Source organism: Oenanthe melanoleuca, chromosome 7 (assembly GCF_029582105.1).
Source record: "Oenanthe melanoleuca isolate GR-GAL-2019-014 chromosome 7, OMel1.0, whole genome shotgun sequence".
Lineage (NCBI taxonomy): Eukaryota > Metazoa > Chordata > Aves > Passeriformes > Muscicapidae > Oenanthe > Oenanthe melanoleuca.
In genome coordinates this window covers 18209630-18231881 of record NC_079341.1, presented here as the reverse complement: position 1 = coordinate 18231881, position 22252 = coordinate 18209630, and the positions used below count along the sequence as shown (strand labels likewise).

Sequence of the window (22252 nt, the reverse complement as noted above, 5' to 3'; positions counted from 1 at the left end):
TTGTACTTGGTTTTTTTGCAGTTGCACATAACAGATGTACAAAAATACAATATGTAGGTTTAGTATTTTGCTGTCCTAATTTTCAATACATTTTGGGAGTGGAGAAGAATCTTTAAGTTTCATGCTGTTCTTCCCAGCTTCAAATATTTTCCATAGGTTTAGAAATGTATATTGTTTATACTTGTATTTTTTCAAATTAATCATGGTAATTTTTTCCCCAAGAACTCAGGGACAGCTCAAGTGTTCAGTTTGGTCGCAGAACGTAGAAAGAAATTTCAGGAGATCATCAATCGGAACACCAGCGAGGCAAATCAGGTGGTTCGGCCCAAAACGTCGATGAAATGGTCAGCGCCTGGTGCCACTCCCCAGTTAACCACAGCCATTCTAGAAGTCAAGGAAAGCATACTGTCTTTGCTGATTAAATTGCATCACAAACTCTCAGGAAAACAAAACTCTTACTATCCCCCATGGCTGGATGATGTGGATGTTTTAGTCCACCCAGAAATTCCAAGATACTCTCACGGAGATGGAATGACGGCAGTAGAAAGAATTTTACTGAAAGCTGCTGTGCAGAGCAGATTGAATAAACGTATAATTGAAGAGATATGCAGGAAGGTGACGCCTCCTGTACCACCAAAAAAGATTAGTTCTGCAGAGAAGAAAACTTTGGATAAAGAAGAAAGGTAATGTTAATAACAAGATAAAGGGGCAGTAGAAGACAGTATATGTTGTGCATATATTGATTGATCTTTAGGATTTTATTTTTTCATATTTTACATACTAAAAGAGTCTTAATTCTACAGTTCTCTTTATTTGATTTGAATATACATAATTTACATGGGTACTGAGGAAGCATCTGTACCTTGCTGTTTTAGATCTTTGCATTAGAAAATTTTAATAATAATATTATGTGATATACATGCTCACCCTTTATGTTGCCATTTTTAAAACTCATACATACAGAGGCATAGAATTAAGATAGTGTTAGCTTTTGTGGCTTAACCTGACGATAAGTTAGAATCTTTATTTGTCTGCTCATTTACATGCACACATCACACTGTGATTGTTTTGGGGTTTTGTTTTCTATATATGGGTTTAATAATTCTGCCATTTTTTGCTTGTCTGACCCATTAAATTTTAAAAGTATGTTTATAATTTTTAAAAAATTCTTTTTTTTTTTTTAAAGTTTGTGTTTTCTCATAATATGGCCTGAAAACGCTCATGCTAGGTATCTGTTTAGGGCTGAATTTCCTCTTTTAAACTGTTTGAACAGTTTTGAGTTTAATTTGGGACATAATGAGTCCTGAAAGTCCCCAGAATACTAGCAGTATTGAATCTGAATGCAGAGACCCTGCTTCTCTTGGGCTTTTAGCAAATGTTGTGTTGGTGTGAGAGTCCTAAGGAAGAGGAATCAGTTAGGAGATGGCAACTAGAGCTGACAAAGAGGTTAAAGCTAGAAATGACAGGAGTAGTGTTGAAACTGGGATGAAAGGAGAAACCTTGTGGCCAGTGTACCAGTAGAAAAAAGAGAAGATGCCAGAGTGGTCAGACTCAAGCCAACAAGTGGGGATGTTATGAAGATATATGAAGAACTGTGTGGTCAGGACAAAAATAGAGAAGAGTACCAATTGTAAAAATGCAGTTTTTAGTTAAAATCTTAGTGGGGAAGAATGGGGTCTTGAGAGTTGGTAGGAGAAGAGAATGTGGAATAGGGATGCCAATGTCTGGAGGGAAGGAGAGACAGACTGATGTTTGGGGGATGTCATACACTCAGCTGTAAAGAATAGTTGGCTGGATTGGGAAGAGACTGACACTGAGCTAGTGCAACATGGGATTTGAAGGGAGTGGACAGTGGATAGTGTTAGAAGGTTAGGGCATAGAAAGTGAGGAATTCAGATCAGAGTACTTACCACAGTATCTGAAGTAGAGAGGACTGACTGGAATGGACAAGAAGACAATTGAGTACTTGTTCATGCAATATTTTCAGGCATTTATGAAACAAGAATGTGTAGTTGCGGTTCTAGAAATTAGAGTAGAAAAGTGCAGTCATCTGACTCAGTTGGTTTCTGGATTGCTCTTATTTTTTTGCTATTTTTGTTTGTTTTTTCATTTCAAATTTTTCATTAAAATCTCTCTGATATGTCCAACGCCTACACTGTACTGGAAAATAAGGATATGGCAAAAAGATTTAATATATTTGTATGTTACATACTTTACAAAGTAAAATTGTTTTTGCCTTGTTAGTGTTTATTAAATAGTTTAATTTTCAACATTGCTTGTAATAGTTCATTTAAGAGAGAAATAGTCAAGATTTAGCATGAAAAATTGCTAATCAGAAAAAGCCAGAATGAATAACTGCTTTAGATAAAACACAGCTACATCTTGGGCACCTAATCATTAGTGTGGTACTCAAAAGTGCTAGATTTATGTGCAGGAGAAGCAGGGGCATGCATGAAATGAGTAACTTTTCATATACTAAAGGGAAAGGTCATTCCATTCCCTCTACAAATGGATGTGATATTTTCAAAGATCTGTGGGAGGCACACTAGGTTTTCTGTTAAGTTTGGGTGCTAAAGCAATGGTACAAATTAATGTTTCCCATTTTTTGTTATTCTGAGTGATTATTATCTTCTCAAATTTATAATGGTGTTAGTGTACCCATGAACTTTATTGAAGGACAATGTGATAACTGAAATGACTAAACCCATAGAGTGACGATGTTCAGCCAGGCTGCAATTTTTGCTGTTTCCATTGTTTTTAGTGTTCCCCTCAATTCCAGTTATGTATCAGTGAAGACTGAGCAGACTGTGAACATTAAGCAATAGCCTTTTTTAGCTTACTTCAACATATAATGGCATCACTCAGGCAATGGATTGTTGCCATAGAAACTGAAATGCAGAACTAGAAGCAAGCTTGAGCTGCTTGCAGTATTTTTTCAATTGCAGTGTCATATTCCCATGGGCCATCATGGAAAATTACTGAGCTGTACTGAATCTGTCAGAGTTTGTTTATGTCTTCTTATTAAATGCATCTATTTACAGTTACTCTGCTTTTAGTCAAGGTGTTTATTGAGAATTTTCCAGGGAGAAATAAATAAAATCAAGTCTAATGAATGCTCTGGTCTGATCCTCAGAATAATAAATCTTAATGATGTTGTAAATAGAAGTTATTTTGAGAAATGGTGACTGTACAGTGTAGCAGATAAATGGGCAGAGATATTTGGGTCTTTCTGAGGCCTCTAAGAAAACAAGTTAGAAGCTTTGACTTATAAACAAGTGACCTCAGGTTACACTGTATAAGCTGCTTTGGGCCGGTGCATGCCAGTTCTGTGCCAGGACACTAATGACCAGACAGTGCTTGAGAATAAAGAGGACTCACCCAGCAGGGTGTCAGATGCTGAGTGATGTTTTTAAAGCCCATGTTAGTTATCTGAATCGTCTCTGAGCAGTGGAAAAAATGCATTGTAAATGCTGATGCACAGAATTTGTAGTTATGATAGAGCTTCTGTAGCTGCACTGGGGAGGTGCTGTGTTAACTCCCTCAGCTGAGGGCATTTTCTGTATGCTGAGCAGCTGTGGTGTAGGGCTTTTGTTTGCTTTTCCTACTTCCACTCTCCTGTTTCCTTTATTTGTAAACTCATGTCAAAGTAAGGAAAATTAATGTCTGTTTTCTTTATCTTTTTACATCCATCAATATTGCTCTACCTACTGCAGAATATATTTGTATAGGGAGTTATGTATCTGGTCATACAGTCTTGTACAGGTCACTGATGCAGTTTAAATGGAAGGATAGACAAGGGTAAGTCTGTAATGTTTTCCATTTATAAATCCAGAGCTGTGACAAACAATGAGGAAAAGTTAGTGAAGACAGCCTGGCTGACTTTTAATCTGAGTTTTTAATCTGGACACAATCTCAAAGTTCTTTAAATCCCAGTATAAAAGCTGTTGGTGGCCAGCAACAGTATCTTGGGTGGAAGTGGGGGAGAAGGAGGTTTGGCTGGAAAATAAATTATTCATAATTGTTTCCCATGCCATCAAGCTTGATCTCAAAAGGGCATGAGGTAGACTTTTATTATTATTGTTATCATTAACTTGCAAATGTTGGTTTCTCACAGAAGTGCTCATTTTTGTACAAATGACATTGTTCTCTCGTTTTCTTCCTATGTGTAACAGATAAAGTGTCAAGATTAGGGTTTTGAGTTCCTTTTCTTGCGATGTTATGGCTTAATCTGTTAAAAGATCCTGTCTACAGGATTTTGTTCTGTTTTTTCAGACTCAAAAGAAAGTAACACTAATTTCTTTAAAAACTCTGCTTTCGAAAATCAAGATTCCCTTTTTAGGCTTGGAAATTATTCCTTTAGATCAACCTTAATTTGGAATGATGCTGTTTAAGGTGGTAATTGTAATCAGCTTGACATTTTAAAGTTTTCTTCTGCTCCCTTATGTATGCTTATTTTTTCGTCTTCCTCTTCTTTCACATAGACGACAGAAGGCCAGAGAAAGGCAACAGAAACTGTTGGCTGAATTTGCCTCGAGGCAGAAAAGCTTCATGGAAACTGCCATGGATGTTGGTAAGTTGTTGTGTGGTTGAATGTTTGCTTTTATGTCTTTTCTCACATGTTAGTATTAAGGTTTCTACTCTGTTTAAAAAAACAAAGACACACACAAAAAACACCAAAACATCAACTACTCTAACCAAACAGGAGACCCTCCCCTCAGATTCTACTTTTGTATCCACTTGTTAACTTTAACTTCTTAGGGAGCTTAACTTTGTTTTTACAACGGGTATTACTGAACACATAGATTAAATCTGTAGTACATAAATTTATTCCTAGTTTCTGTTAATATACAGTACATGAAATTATTAAATATGTGATATGTTTTGAAGTATTTACCTTTAATATAAAATGTCCCTAAATTACTTTGGATTTTAAGATTGTATTTTTCTTTAATATGTAGTAATAAAATTCAACATTACTTTTCCCTAGAGCCTCAAAGTTCAATAAGGTGAAAATTTTGTCTTTTAAATGTATTTATGGATCTAGGGAAAGCATAATTTTTAGATCATCTCAGTTGCTGCAAGTGCTAACATAGTATTCTATTTCAAATACTGGTTTTACAGCACAATCAGGTCAAGTAACTGGGAAACTTTGGTTCTTAAGTCACTTAAATTTTGAATTCTTGATCTTGCAACTTTGAAATTGATGGAGTTTATATATGAAATCAGATATGTGTGTATATATATATATGTATATGTGTATATATATATATATACACACACACATATATATTTATGGATATATATATATATATATATATATATATATATGGATGGATATTGATGTACCTGTCAATATCTATAAAGCTATATCTGCATATATGCATAAATATGCATAAATATTTCCATGCATAAGTTTTATAAGCTATGTTTTAAAGATAACTGCTTTGATTTGGGGATGAATCATGGTAGCTAAATCAGCAAATTACACAACATTTATTTTTTTGAAGGACTGTGAACACGTAGCTTTTAGTTAATTAATATTAAATTCTCAGATAGGCAGACCTGGGCCTTTGTGGTTTTGATTGTTAAAAAGTTCCTGGGTATGCAAGATTTAAATCACTTGCTTCTTAGTATTTAAAGAATTAATAACTTCAGATGCCTCAATGTAAAATGTAGTGTTTGTTGTCAGTTATACCAGCTCATGCACAGCACCAGATAGAATCAAGTTTGCATTTTCATTAACCGTTTTCAGTGTCTTCTATGTTGCCATTCCATTTTCTGACTTTGTTATGAAAATACCCTGAAGTAGTACTAAAGTCCAGTACTAGCTTTTATGTTCTGACTGGCATTAAAATAGCTCTCATAAAGTAAGTTCATATGCCATTATAGTGCATAGGGTTTGTTTAAAAATCTAGATTAATTTTTGCCAGGAGTATTTTCTTCAGCATGTTGAATCTAAGAGGTTTTTTTAGCTGTGAATGCAGTCTCTATATGTATGATACAGAAAGTTACTGAAAATGTTGCAGAAACTATAGTTACTCTAATTTTAAAGCACAAGACACGGTAAACTGAAACGAGTCTTTCTGGAGTGATTAAGTTTAAAACTACTCTTATGTAGTTCATAGATTTACCCTGAATTGTAGCATAGCAGTGCTGAAATAGCTGTTTGAAAATTAAAAAATCTTTTCATACTAAAATCAATAGGAATTCATTCCCCTCTCACACAAAGTCTGTCATTTGTTACTTTTCTTATAGATCGAAGACCAGCAGTAGGTTTATTTCTTAATTTTGTTCATTTGTTGTAATAGTAATATTACTGTCAAAAATGCACGGGTGGTGAGGCCAGAGCTCCCTTGTTTTGTCAGTGTTTCAGTTGGTATCAGCTGGGCAAATTTTTATTATTATCATCATCATCTTTTAAAAATTTAATTATGAAAAGTAGATGTGACTCACTGGTGAGACACGAGAACTGTAATTGGTTTTGAGTATAGCATTTAAAAACTTCATAATACCTTTCTATTGATAGAGTAGGAGACTGGAAATACTCTGAAAATAAATGTGCCTAGGAAGAGATAGGAATAATGGAGAATAGCCAAAGCTTAAAGATTATTTTATTATAACTCATATACTTAGTTTCTCAAGTGTTTAATAAAGTGAACAGAGGCACTGTTAATCCCCTGAGGGATTCCTTTTTGATTGTTGGGATGTTGCAATGAATGTGGCTTAAAAGGAAGTTACCTAATTCCAGGTTAATTATTCAATAGTAAATGTGTCTCATTTTACTAGTAGAATTTATTTATTTGAATTGACATACACAAATTCATCTGAGATTCTGAAAATAAAGGTTGGCATTTTCTTTCACATAGTTACTGTAGAAAAAAAATCCAGTTATGTAGCACTTTCCATTTCTGCCCCCTGTTTCTTTCTATTTATATTCTGTGACATCTGCAGAACTGCATTGCCATTCAAGCTTGCCTGGAAGTAATTAGGTGAAATTTAGAAACAGTTATGTTAATGAGCTAGGATAGAACAGCATCCACTCTGCTGTCTTTAGCTGTTAGACTGCAGGATAAACAAAAAAAGGAGAAAACTAAACCAAGAAAAGTGTTCTAAGAACAGCAGATAGAGCTCTTGAGGTGTCTGAGGGACTATCCAGAGTCAAAAATGTGATGCTGGTTTCAGCTCCAGAGGTCTTCCTGCTCCTGGTTATAGCTCCTGGTTACAGCTTCTCTGAGCTCTTTGAGAGCTCTGCCTCAGGGTTTATCTGTGTGGAACTCTGTGCGAGAGATTTTTGAAACCTTCATAATCTTCAGAAGGGACTTGCTAAAAACAAAACTAAACCACTCAGTTCTACATTAACAGTAGCCTTTAACAAATTACAGTTATATTATAAAGATATCTGTCTGAATTTTATAAAAACAAAATATGATCTGTTCCAGGCAAGCTGCTGAACTACTTACCATATTAAAAATTTGTAAACTGGTTGTTAATTATAAATGCTAAGATACCTTTCATTTCTTCAGTAGTTTTCATGTCTCTGAAATGGCTGGTGTGATTTTTAAACTTTTTAAATACATCCTGATAAGTATGCAGATGATCTTTTGTGGCTTTCTTATAATGTGTGTCTTAGCAGGATGTCATTTTGTCCTTCATGAAACATTCCTTAGTTAGACTTAAAAAGAAGCTGAGAGTTTTAATGCAAGGTGACATATATTTCCTAACACTCAATCTTCCCAGATAGAGAATAGAAAAATAAATTAGGTACTGATCTCTTGAGAATATATATGCTGGGTCAGGGCAAAGAATATTAGCATACTAATGGTTGCTTTGATACCAAGGGCCTGCTTTGACACAATGTGTACAGCAGGACAAATGTTGACTACAGTCAGTGGAGATTGTGAACTATATTTACTGTGTTTACAGAGCCCTTTTGGTTTTGGGGTGTTGCTGGGTAGAGGAAATAATGGAATACATCTTTAACTCTGGAGAGTAGAAATGAAATTGAATTCATGTAGCAATGCATTCTGCAGTACATCAGTGTGCTAGTTTTTAGCAGATTGATCAGTAATTTGTTAGGAGATAGGGAGTGCTAGGTTTTTGTAACTTTGTGTCTCTACTTCCATTGGTACAAAACTAAACAAAGAGCTAAATAATTAACTTTTTAAAAACTCTTGGGAACTACAGGGTTTGGCTCTTCCTTGGTTTTCTGTCTCAGTTCAAATTTGTCCATCCTCCTTCAGTGTTTTAAGGTTCATATTTACTCAGATTTGTGAAATAATTCCTAAGGACAAAGAAGCGTTCCAGAACCCACTGTAAGGGGATGAGGTATGCTACAACATAAGACAAATTTCATGACAGAAACTTGGTAAACTGATACCAGTACCATGTGTCTTATCTTGTATTTTTCATTGTCTCCTTCTTCACACACTGACATCATTAGGACAAGTCTTTGAAATCAATTAGGTTAAACCTTTGGAGCTAATTGAGTAATTGAGGTTTATCAGAGTCGATTCAAAAAGAAATGAGGGTTTTTGTTTGGTTATGGTTTTTCTGGTATGCTTACTTAATAAGAGATTTTAATTTCTTGCCAATATCCCTTTGTTTTCTTTTACTAGCTCATGTGCAGATTTTTTTTATTAGGAAGTTTTACTTGGTGCTAATAGCTTACTTTCCTTGAAAGGTTATTGTTTGCCAGAGTAGCCAGCTACATCTACATCTAAGTAGCTGTGAAGGAAACATGCACTTAATCGTTGAGTTCTAAAATTAAATTAGCCTGATTTTTATGTGCCTGTTCCCCATAGGCAATATTAGAAATTGCATATATTGAACTGATCTTAAACATCTTTTAAATCTTGACTTCTGGGGTTTTTTCCCTTCAGGTTAAAAATACACAATTTATGATGAAAGAATGGTATTTTGTAAATTAAATATTGACAGATTTTGATGACTTCCATGGAATTGCTCAAAATCAGATTGATACATTGTATTCTCTTTCTGTGCGGAAAAATATTGAATGGTTGCATATTTTCTGTTATATTGACAATATTTTAGATAAAGAGGAAAAAGAAAGCTGAAACTCTAGTCCTTGTCAATTTGTGCATTTGATACATAGGTGTACGTGATCATGCATTACACAATTGAGGTGATACTAAATATTAAAAAAAGCATTTAATGTTTACTTTCCTCCCTTCTGTGCTACCATTTGCTTCTAAGTTTCCTGGATGTTTTGGACATTTGCAGTTGATGCATTGTGCTTTTTATTTCATTGTGTATCTGGCTTCCACTAGATGGTGATAGACATGTGTACAATATTAACAACTGCACATAAGTGAGGATCAGGGTTCATTTTCATACGACCCTCAGTAACTGACTAGGAAATCAGTATTTACCAAAACAGTGAAATTTTGATTCAGCCCTTTGAGCAAGAGCATTGCATGGAGCTTTTTGTAGCAAAGAAATGCCTGGCATCCAACAGGCCTCTCCTTATGGCAGCAGCCTCCTGTGCCAAACTAGTAGTAGACTTTCAGAAGACAGCAGTTCTCCTAAAAGCAATTCTGCATGAGATTGTTGCTGCACTCAAGATTTTTGGATTCTCTATCCAGTATCTCAGCCTACTTAATCAGAAGGAGAAAGGTTTGAAGGTAGGGAGGAAGTGTTTTCCTTTAGAGAAATTATGTTCAAGGAAGGACACAACCCACATATTCTATATGAGAGGCTCACTGTATGTGTTCCTGAGCAGCCAGGAGTGGATCATGTAGTCCTAAGGTGCATTTCTTTCAAGCCAATAAAGAATTCTTAACTTTGATTGTAACATAACATAAAATGGCACGCCCTGAAATCAGCACCACCAGCTGTCATGTGATCAAAGTTATGTCAAGTGCAATGGCTTTGATACTTCAGAGCTGGGTCTTAGCCTTGAACATTTTTGTGCACCTAGGAAGGAGCAATGTGGTCCATGGAGAAAACAGATTTTTCTTTCAAATGGTTGTTTCATTCAGCTATGAGCAAATCTGGTTTTACTAGAGTGTTATTGTTGCCCTTCATCCTTCTATATTCAAAGTTTTCACTAATGGATCTAATGAAATAGAAGTTAGATCTCTGTTTTACAGAAGTTTTAGAGATCAAGTTTAATACGAAACTCAAACGAAACATTTAATTCCACAGGGAGTAATTTTGCCTATGGAAAAACATGTACTTCATTTTGTAGTCTTTCTTGGAAGCAGAAAGGTTTGGTTCAAGCAGCTGACAAAGTTTTAGTTGTAGATAAACTAGAGAAATTATTTTGTAGTTTTTCATTACTACCTCAATGCAGATGGATTGCACATCCTCAGATGAAAATCTTCAATTGGATTTCTTTACTTCTGTTTAATATAAATTTTCCTATTTGTTTTTAGAATCCCCAGATGCTGATATTGCCATGGAGGTAGCTACATCCGAACAGCATGTTTCTGAGGCAATATATGACTGTGTTATTTGTGGGCAAAGTGGCCCTTCTACTGAAGACAGACCTACAGGGCTGGTGGTACTATTACAAGCATCCTCAGGTATGAATGTGTGGCTTGTAGGAAGAGCAGTGTTTCTTCAGCTTTTAGTGTGTGCATAAATCCTGTTGTATCTCGTGAAGTCTGGAAGCACAAGGTTTCCTATTTCTTTTGTGGATGGTCCTCTCTGAGACACACAAGGAACTTTTTAAAAGTTTGGGGAAAGAACAAACAGTTTAATTCCCTCCTAATTTCTATTAGCTTTTGCAAATGCAGCAATGCATTACAAACCTGCAGGAAAATCAGTACTGGAAGGAAAAAAATATTAAAGAGCTGTCAGTGTGTCTGCATATAGATACAGTGTTAGTGGACATAGGTGTTTGTATATATACATATATATATTATGTACAAGTGCAAAAGAAAAACTTTCAGTATTTAGATTCTTGAATAAGTTTTTACTTTTTAACATCAACAAAGCGCATTATAAAATTGCCTGATTGTTTTCTTAATTGTTTAGCCTGTTGTTCCCATTGCATTGTGTGTTGCTGCTTTTCTTCCCGCAGTGTTGGGCCAGTGCCGCAATAGCCCTGAGCCGAAGAGGCTCCCCACGACTGAAGAGGAGCAGATCTACCCCTGGGACACCTGTGCAGCGCTGCACGACGTGAGGCTCACCACTCTGCAGCGCTACTTCAAGGATGTAAGGATTTCATGCCAACGAGACTACCACTGCAGAAACATTTGTTTGGAAAGAGAAAAATGAAATTACAATGTAGAGTTCTCATAGTTTCATTTCTACGTTTAGTGAATGCTTTTTCATGTTGCAGTCATTCTGAAGTGTTTATATTTGATAGGGACCTTATTTTTAAATAGTTTCTGGCTTTCCTGTGTTATAGTTTTAGCAATAGCATCTAGTATACCTACAGGCTACACAGTCATTAAACATCCACACAGGTACTCTCTAGAAGAAGGTATTTCACAGGCCAGTGTGACCACACAATTGAAATTTGGATTCACTGTCTAAGTGAACACCAGTTCTCTTGTAGCCATTCAGAGAACCCAGTCAAGGAATTACTCTTATCAGGTAAAAGTATTTTGGAAGCACAGAGTAAGTGGAAAGAGTTGTTTTAATCTGTAACAGATTTCTAAGCCACTACAGAAAAGGGGAGTATGAGTGAATGGGAAGGAGAAACCAATAAAATGCATCCTCTTCTACTGAATCCTCAACTCTGCACAGCATCTGGAGTTCAATTTTACATTAATTGATAGTAAATGTCTGCTTTTCAGTTCTGTTGGCTGCTCCGAACAGTTCTGCAATACTTCACAAAGCCAAGTTACAGCTTTTCACATTTAATTTTGAGAACCAATTCTTGTTGCAAGGACATGTTCAATTGTAGACCTTTGTGGAAAGGCTGCCTGTGACTTCCTTTGCTAGTGCCTACTATGTAAGATAATACACAACTGTTCTGAGAAATAATTTTCAGGGAGAATAATATGGAACCTGTGACCCTAAATTAGCTTCTGTAGACTAGTCCTAGGTGAGATGCCAGCTTTTCAGTGTATCTAGCTAAATAATGAACCTTTAGAAGATTAGATTGCCTTTAAAGTGTAAAAACTGTCAGTTTTATTCTAACACAGCTGTTGGTACAGCTGTTGGAGTTAGACCCACCTTCATGCAGTAAGTGTAGGTAAGTGTAAGTAAGCAGTACAAGAGATTCCTTAAAGAAGTTGTCATCTTAAGTGATAGGAACTGCAGAAGTTTAATTTAATTATTGGAAAGAATAGCATAATAGCATCCATGTCAATCAGCATAAATTATACTTTTTATAAAATTGTTCTTTTTCTTTATTTTCTCAGGATATCTTTTAATTAGGTAGCATGCAAATAAAAAATCTGTCTATATTGTAAATCTTGAAGTTTTGGTAAATACTTTTATAGCTTTATATATAATAATTGTTTTTTCTTACTGTTGTTGCTTTGTTTTAGAGTTCCTGCCTACAAGCAGTGTCAATAGGCTGGGAAGGAGGTGTTTATGTACAAACTTGTGGTCACACTTTGCACATAGATTGTCACAAATCTTACATGGAATCCTTACGGGTAAGTAAAACTAAAGATCATAGTTGTTTATTTGGATCTGAACTGCTTTTGTTGAAATCATTTGGATTTATACTGTTCAGATCAAATGTTTTGTATTAATGTGCAGAATGGTTTTATTATGTTTCAGGAAGTAAATAATTTAATCTCTTACTGCATCTTGACATTAATAACGAAAGTACTTTGTTTTCAGTTATTCTGATATATCAGAAAAAATCTTTTACAAAATTAACCAGCACAAAAAAATAAAGACTAAGTGATGACTTCTTGTTTCATATGAATCAGCATTTCAGTTCTGTTCTTGTGGTTCAAGATTACTTTACAGGATATTTCTTCAGGTTTTGGGTTTGGTGGGTCTTCTGGTAGGTGTTTGACTGGGAGAGGGATATAGTTGGTGGGGGAGGGTGTTTGCTGGAGGGCTTTGTTGGTTTGTTTTTGTGGTTTAGGGATTTTTTTGTAATTTTTGTTGATTTCTTTTCATTTTGAGAAAAAATGACCAATTCCCTATAGTTTTATTATCAGCATTGCTCATACTTTGAAACTTAACCTCTAAAGAAACTCTGAGGTGTGCAACCTTTCTTGGATCCCATGATGAATTGTTCTTTTCCGTATTAATTTAAATTTGCTTGCAGCAGTAATTGTGTCATAAAGATAAATATAAAGCAACATAAAAATTACATAAAGTAATATAGCAGTAATATCTGGACTTTCATAGTAGAGTCTTTACAGAATTTTGGAAAAGTGATTTTTTGCCTCATATAAATTCTGAAGTAATTTTTCTGGTGGATTCTCTATTAAACTTGAAACAAACTGTTACTCCATGTAATTGTATTCTTGAAGATTCTAGATTATTTAAGTGAACTTCTGATCCTAGTATATTTTACTAGTACCTAGATGAGTGCATGATAATTTTGACTATTTACGACAATTTTTAGGGTTGAGATCATTTATATACACCTGTGTTCATCTGGTTAAAACATTTATTTTTACATAATATGGTTAGATAACAACATGGGAGACCATGGAGGCAGCTCATGAAGCTGAAGCAAGGTTTCTTGGCAGTGAACAGGAATACTGAGGACATGCTCTCTTTTTCCAAATTTTACTTCTGTGTCCATTCTTTCGTCCTTCATGTGATACAAGAAATAATCAGGGTTCTTCTCACACTGCCTGCCAAAGGCTACTTGATTATGCTTTTTTCAGCCTGTACTTGAAATCTCAAACTTTATGGGAGTTGTCAGAAAGAGGCAACACACATGAAAGGTTGGAAATACTTCACCGAAGTATTTCTACTTTATTTATCTACTATTATGCGGGTATTGTTCACAATGTAGAGTGCTTAAAAATCAGGAAAAGTAATTGAGTTGGAGGATTGTACGACAGTCTCTAGTAAGTAAGACCTTTGTCAGTAAAATGGGGAACTATTCTAATTATTCTTTCTTTACAGTTTTTGGTTTTAGACGTAGTTTTTTTAGCTATACATCTGAAATATCAAGCTAAAAAACCAGTAATCCTTTGCAAGTTTCAGCTACATCTTCTTTATTTTCTTTTAGAATGACCAAGTCCTCCAGGGTTTTTCAGTGGACAAAGGAGAATTTACCTGTCCCCTGTGTAGGCAGTTTGCGAACAGTGTTCTTCCTTGTTATCCTGGAAACAACATGGAGAGAAGTGTTTGGCAAAGTCATAGTAACAAGTGTATGCAAGATCTTGTGCAAGAGGTGGAAGACCTTCAAGAACAGCTGGGAACTTTCCCAGTAAGCATCAGTGTAAGGCAGAAAGATCCTTGTTAATTTGCCTCTACCTTTCAATTTTTACGTTATATTGCATTTGTGGTCTCTTAGAAACCTGGCAAACTTGGGAAGTTCATTTTCTTCTGATATTGAAGACAACATATTATTGTTTTCTTATCAAGAAACTTAGAGCATTTACTGCATTACCTACTAAAAATAAACATTTGAAAGCTGTGACAAAATGTGATTAATATAATTTTTTATTGAGTACATTTTCAGTTTTCTGCATTGTAATTTACATAGAATAAAGTCGCGTAATATAAAATATATTTATAATTTCCATGCAATGAAAAATCTGCAATAGTCTTGTAACTGGAAGCTATTTAAACAATGTCTCTTATGAACTTTGTAAGGTATGGACTATTTGTTTTACAGAAAGAGCAATTTGCAGATGCTCATATGTTACAAAGCTTCATGAAGTCCTCTAAATGAAAGAATAAATTATATATAATTTTGTTGCCTTCAAGTCTTGATGGAGATGCTTTGTGTTTTTGTGTACAGTGCAAATATATTTTAAAATAGCACAAGCACTGAGATTCTTAAACTTAGGGATAGACAAAACAGAATAACTTTCCAAATTATTCTGACACTTCTGTGAGACAGAATACTGACATTTAATGCATATTATTTCATAACCTGCAAACGTATTTTACAAATATGAAAGTGCTACGCTTTACAATCAGCTACTGCATTTCTTCAGGTAAAATTAACTAATCTTCTTTTGTGTCTTTGTTCATAGTCTGAAACCAACCTCAGTAAAGAAATGGAATCTGTAATGAAAGATATAAAAAGTACCACACAGAAGAAGTATACAGATTATAGTAAGACTCCTGGATCACCTGACAATGATTTTCTGTTTATGTATTCTGTAGCCAGGTGGGTATGTTTTTCCTTTTACATTTTTTTCTTTTGTATCTCTGAATAATAGTATTAGCCACTAGATAGCTTTCTTAAAAAAAAAAAAAAAAAAAAAAAAAAAAAAAAAGGAAGCATTTTAAAAATACTTCATCCTCTCCCTCTCCGAAGCGGACTTTTTGAATACTCAGTACATCTAGGTTACGTTTCCTGATTTTCATATACAGGCATTGTGCAAGATATGTGCCTCTCAGTTCATTTTTACTATGTGCAGCAGTGACACAAAACCCAGAGAACATTGTATCGTATGCTCATTTAGTTTTCTTCTTAATTCAAGGTTTTACTTTCCTTATATCAAAATTTTATGTTGCATTTCTTGTTTTACTTTCTCAAATTGTGAAATCTACACTGCAGAATGAGATTTTTTTCTGCATCACTGCCATATTGCTAGTTTTTAAATTACAAGGTATTTTTTATCTCTCTGCCACATATTAGTTTTATTTACTTAAAAGGTGATCACAGAAGCAGCTTTTTTATTACATCAGCAACCAGGAATTTCTCTTCATGTAGTCTTTAGATTTCTAAAAAGTGTTGAAATCAGCAGCATTTTCTTTGTGATGTTTGATTGTAGTTTTAGAGCTGTCAGTATCACATACACTCCCCAAAAAAATCAGTCCCTCCTTCTATACCATTAATGTTAAGGTATTCTTAATGGTTAATCTATTCAGAGTTACTGTAATAGCAGATTTTCCCATAAGAGCTTGAAATACTCATTAAGCTAATAATTTTCTAAACTCTGACTTCCTGAGGCCTGAAGGGAAGGTGCTGACTTCTGAGAAACTGCAAGCATAGAAGTGATGCCATTGAGTAGCATTTTTTTATTGCAGTTTCATGAACTCTGATTGCTGAGTGTCTTTAGCAGTTTCAAGTATCAAAGTATGATTACTTGTAACCATAACTTGATATGCCATTTAAGATACAAAAATGGTGTTAAAATACATTTTCAATGTTATATAACTTTTAAAATGCTAGCTAAACATATTTAAATGTATCTATTCCATTCATATTTACACACAGAGGTCAAGATTTGTTTTCATTCAAAGAGTTAAAAATAGCTCAAACGAGAACAGCATTTCACTGCTGGAGAGAGAAATCATGGTTGACCACAAAGATTAGGATATGTGACTTCTAGTCCTTGTGATCTCTTCATGTTAGGCTTGTATCACCAATTTTCTGTTTATCCGTGTTTGAAGAATTTTAGGTGTTGGATCCAGCCTTCTGTATTGTTACTGCAGGTCATAAGATCACTTGTGAGGGAACCTGGCTGATCAGCTTCCAGGTGGTTAACTTGTCTTGCTTTTCAGTGCAGGAATCCAGATTTACATGCTTCTACTACTTGATAGTTGCCTAAGAACTATAGGGTAAAAAAATTAAACTTTTAAATAGACATTTTAATGTAACTTTACAGTTCGTATCTATGGAAATAAATCTGTACATCATCTTCCAAACTGGAAGAGTTTTCTTTGTATGATTTTATTATGTGTTTAATTTTAAATAATCAAACAACAGACTATCCATGATTAAAATTACATACTGAAGTAATTTACTTTCTGTAAGTTATTCCTGTCATTGGACCTGTTTTTTCCTTATTTCCGTTCAGAGTTGTTCTTGAGGTAATGATACCCTTGTGTTCCTTACCAAACAGTAACCTTTGAGCATTTCTAGTTTCAGGTGTTCTGAAGCATTTAATTGTTTTAGCTCAGACCATCTACAGCTGTTGCACAGTTTTTCCTGGTATTTAACTCTTGTTTAGATGAGCATTTGAACACAATGATATTTTCGTTAGCTCTGTATAATTCCATGTGAGTTAAACACTTTTAATCTTCTTATAAGTCATGTTCCATTTTCAATCAGAAGATGACATCATCTCCTGTCCTAAATGATGCCAGTTTACAGCTGAATGCCAGCTTTGCAGTGGATTACTGCAAGCTGGAATGGGAATGTGGAACGACACGTAGCCAGTTGCTGCAGGTTATTCTTTCTCCTTCAGGAAAAAAGGAACTTACTTCTCTTCATTTTTGCTTACCCAGGCATATGTCACTGGTAGCAGAGAAAAAAAATAACAAAAGAACTCTACCACCTTGTGGGAGGGGTAGCTGCTTTCTGTTTTCTAGCAAAAGAGGCATTCTGGGTCTTGGCATCCTGCTTTGCACACACAGCTGGAACAGCAGCTCCTTGACTACCTCCTGCTTTTCCAGCAGTCACATCTTGTTAAATTTGTGCTCTTTTCATGCATTCCTCCTTGTCTTTGCTGCCATTTATGAGATTAGTGTAGGGTGTCATTCCCAAATCGTGTGCCTAGCTTTAATTTTAGTAGTTCCAATTCAAAGCATTGAAGGCTGTGGTGATATCTTGGAGGACTGTTTATGTATTGCATAGTAGTAGTTTCTTGCTTTTGTTGGCTGTGCAAACAAACCTTTTGGTTTTTCTGTCAGCTATGTATAGACTAACGGAAGAACCATGTGTTCTTTCCTTCTGAGTCGGTGTCTCAGTATTTGGGGTTTTTCCATGTATGTGTTGTGTTTGCAAATTGAAGTAAGAAATGTGATAGTGCTTAGTATGCTTCTTCTGTCCCAACAGAATGAGCAAGTCCATTCAAATATATTCCCTTTCTGGAAATGACATTGCATTTTTACTTCTCCCTACTCTGTCCTGGTATGAATTCTCAGAAATTTGAAATCACCCTTCCCACCCCCAATATGTTCCTTTAGTAGAAGCCCCCAAGAAGGGATGAAGTAGGTCTGTTTTTTATCAGTAGTCAGGACAGCTGACTGCATTTTCTTAGGGTTTTTTCTGTGAGTTGGGAGGATAAAGGTAGTGTTCTACAAAATTTTTTGCTCCAATGAATGACACTGAGATTTCTAGATAGGAAAAGAAGACACTCATATGGATTTTCTTTCTCATTCTCATTCCTTCATGTTGAGAAGTCTGAGATAGCAAAGGATTCTTTCAGAGACTGCTCTGTGTTCCATGCCCCCAGTTTTTCTTCATTACTTTTCAGGGTATACAGATTCTCAAGGCAGAAGGGAGCTCAAATTAGGGAGGATATACACTGGTCTTCAAAAATAATTGACATCTATACCTGATGTAGGATATTTTCTGAAGGATAAAGTGTTCATTTTCATGGAAGATGCTTTCTCTACTGTGCATTTTTATGCCAAGTTACAGATATGTTTTGAAAGAGACATATTGAAGGAAAAGATTAATGCTTATATTTCCAAGAAAACTGAGCTATAAGGTGCTGCTTTTGCAGAGCTGGGGACAATAAAGAAGTGTGGGAGGTGAGACTTGGTATCATATATGTGAACAGAGTATATGATACAGAAATAGCTTTCCTTACATTCCTTATAGTAAAATGTACCACAGGACACCTCATATGTACCAGCAAGAGGTATTTTTCAGAATGGTCCCTGAGGTTTGTTTTGCAAAATGGCACATATGCCTTGGTGAAAGGGAAATTTAAAATTGTAGATCTAGAAAATGATTCTTAAACATTTAGGTATTCTATTTGATTTAAATCTTACTTATCTTAGTTTTAATGGGAGACTGTCACTGATTTTGTTCCTCAAATTAGTTATCAGAAGGTACATAGAAATAAAACGTACTGATTTCCTTCATATTCCCATGATGAACTAGCACATGCTGATCTGCAGTTGCTATTTTGTCCACTAATATGAAATCCCTGTCCCTGCTTCCTTACTGGTAGATTTTCAGAAATTCAGTGAGCACTGCAAATCGCCTGAAGAGTGGAAAATTCCCCTGTCACACAGATGCCCTTATCAGCAGCAACCAGATGGAGCTCTGAGCAGGCACATTATCAATGTTAAATTGCCTTTTCTGAGTAGAGAGGATTAAAGCATTCCTTCAGAAATGGATGGCATAAGCTGCAAACTTAGGGATGGGAATATTCAGAAATGTTGCTATTTTAAAAACATAGGAACGTATCTTAGCAAACACTGCATATCAAAATGTATTATTCTTTCAAGTTGATGAAGCTGAAATTCTTAAAAATAATTTGTTTTGAATAAAAGTAATCTTGTAGTTTCTTTTTAAATGCATGGGGGGAGGAGGGGGGATGTTCTTAGCTTGGATGCATTATGTGCCTGAAATTCTAGAATAGATTTTAATATGGATTCAGTCACATTATATTGAATATAAAATTGTTTCATTTTTCATTAAAGGACAAAAATATGTTTAGAATGAGATTTGCAGTTTGGATTGAATTAGCAAAACAACACTTCAGAATAATAGAATTATATTCCTTTATTTTAATTTTCAAAATGTATGTTGATTTACTAAAACAGGCTCTCAGAGAATATAACATAAATTGTTTGCTCCAAATCCTGAGAGTAAAAGATAATGCAGTAGTGAAACATCCAATTCCAAAATTAAACAAAATTACCAAATTTGGCCTAAACAATTGGTGCCTAAGTATCAGATTACAGTAATACTAAGAAAGGAACCATCAGTGTGACATGCAGAGATTCAGTGACACAACTCCTGTTTCATACTAATGAGCTTCAGTGAATAGCATTTCATTCAGAATTAACCTCCAAGGCTTTTATTAACTAACTTATCTATAAAGGGCAGTGCTTTAATTATAATTTAGACTGTATTCATATTTAGTTGATGCCAAATCCATTGTACTCTCCGATTGTTTAAAGTGAAACAAAAGCTCTGCCAATAAAGAGAACACTTTCTAGATGTATATGATTGACTGAAAGTTAGACAATCTGTATGTTGTTTTTCCAGATTTGCACATAAATTCCCTTATTATGCTGTGTGTGCATACAGAAGAAAGCCAATGAATTAACATTTTTTAAGTCTTCTCTCACAACTCAATACAGTACTATGTTAATATAGTTAATCATATATGACAATATCTTAATAACATTTGTTTTGTTCTGAGCTGTATTTTGGCAGTATTTCACACTAAAGATTAGTTCACAGTATTCTTTTATTTAGTATATGCTGGGAATTTGTCATGGTTCATTTGTGTCTGTAGAAACTTCAAGAATGTTGCTGCATTCAATACTGTTATGTTTTTTTTACAGAACAAACTTGGAACTTGAGCTGGTCCATCGAGGAGGAAATTTGTGTTCAGGAGGTGCAAGCACAGCTGGGAAGAGATCATGTTTAAGTAAGTTCCATGTTATTAAATGCAGTATAAATTATTAGAATATCAAATAAAGATGTCTGGTTATTTCTGGTATTTTCGAAATTACATCAACTTTTTCCTTTTAAAACCATTTTTTCTGACATGAGTAGTCTTTGGTTTTTTGTTTCTGTTAGAGAAATAGGAAAACTGATTTGCACAAATTCTTCATTAGAGCTGTTTATGTTTTGTGAGTACAATTATTTAGATACATGATATATAGATATATGAATGTGTTGTTGCATTAAGCAGCACAGAGAGGTGAATGCCATCTATTCATTGTTAAAATGTCCACGTTGTTCATGTTCTAAATTGGTACTTCGTAAAATTGTTATGTAGCAATCTAGTCATATTTAATCTTGCATTAACATAGACTTGTTTTTTAATGTAAGGTAATGGGATTCTCCTAGAACAGACTTGTACAGTATTTCCATTTATTATTATTATATTTAGGTTTGGACATCAGGCTAAATATGACTAGTGGGAGCACAGTGAGCTTTACATACATAGTGAGATTTGTTTTCCAAAAGCATTATATAATTGTGTGTTTCCTTCATTGCCCCTTCCATATCCTTGCATTTAAGTTATGAAAAATTGCAGTTCTGTAAATTCATATTCTGAAATATATTTTATCATCCTTCCATAGTCATTTATTTTTTTAAGAGCAATGCTGCTTCTGAAATTTCATTTAAAATATACCTTTAACTTCTTCATTGTCTCCTGGAGTGAGAATGGTTTTTAAAATCCATACCCCATCTAGAATTTGAGTACTGTTTTGTTAAAGTCTTCCTTGGCAGTATTGAAACTGCTTTTGTTTTTAAACATCTTCATGTCAGGTTCAGCAGAAGTAATCTAAAACATAAGCTTGTTTGGCTTTTTCTGTGTCTGAGATACTGAGGGGTTTCTTTTGTGATTAAGCAAACCACTCTGTAATAGTCTTGTAACAACTGTGAAGTTTAGTGATTAGATATTGTGGAAAATAGAATATGTTATCCCAGGTGAGCTGTTACAGCAGCAAACATCAGGGAAGCTGGTGGGAACAAACAGGTCAAGAGCTGTTTAAGTAGATTGCTCCATGAGGGTAGCTCATCTTGGGAAGTAAAATTAAGAATGATTAATGTAGCTCTTAGTATCAGTGCCCGAGTGTGTGTGAGAAGAATGGTGAAGAAAATTTGCCTGTAAAATTGCCATTTTAAGGCTTAAAGTTTTGTATGTGTGTGCAACCAAACAATGCAAACAGTATCCTATTAGGACTTGATTTTTGCTTACCCAAGGACTACATTACAGTTTTAGAGTCTATGGCCTTGCAAATTCTCTTGAGTTCAGGGAAAATTATGATATACAACAACTGTACAGATCTTATTTCTGTTTTATAAAATATAATAGACCTGTTTCTCTTCATTGTTCTGTATTTATCAAACAGGGTCAAAGCACAACATTAAGTCTGAATAATTATGATTTCTCTGTACGGTTTTTATATAAGGCCTTGAGCAACCCAGACTAATGGAATATGGGAGGGGTCTGGGGAGGAGGGGTGGAACTACATGATCTTTAAGGTCCATTCCAACACTAAGCATTCTCTGATTCTGTGACCTCTCTTTAACTTCTATAGATGTTTTTATTTGCTATTCGTACTCTGGTAATCTTGCCGTAATTGATGAACAGTTCCACAGAATTTAAAAGTTACATATAAATGAACTTATAATCTTCCTTTTACAACTTTTAAATAGTACTTTTCTTTCTGTCTGTCTGGTTTTTTGATTTTTTGGTTGGGTTGGTGTTTTTTTAGGATTAGGGTTTGGGGTAAAGATTAAATATTT

General features: G+C 34.7%; 1 protein-coding gene across 1 annotated transcript in view; it reads left to right on the top strand.

Annotated features, from left to right (window-relative positions):
* The window catches only part of UBR3 (ubiquitin protein ligase E3 component n-recognin 3), a 79705-nt gene that overhangs the window by 28606 nt on the left and 28847 nt on the right, over nt 1–22252 (top strand). The window contains exons 18-25 of the mRNA XM_056496449.1: nt 223–683; nt 4482–4570; nt 10395–10544; nt 11045–11178; nt 12465–12575; nt 14126–14326; nt 15102–15238; nt 20332–20417. Of these exons, the coding sequence (XP_056352424.1) occupies nt 223–683; nt 4482–4570; nt 10395–10544; nt 11045–11178; nt 12465–12575; nt 14126–14326; nt 15102–15238; nt 20332–20417 (1369 nt within the window). The remainder of the gene's footprint in view (nt 1–222; nt 684–4481; nt 4571–10394; nt 10545–11044; nt 11179–12464; nt 12576–14125; nt 14327–15101; nt 15239–20331; nt 20418–22252) is intronic.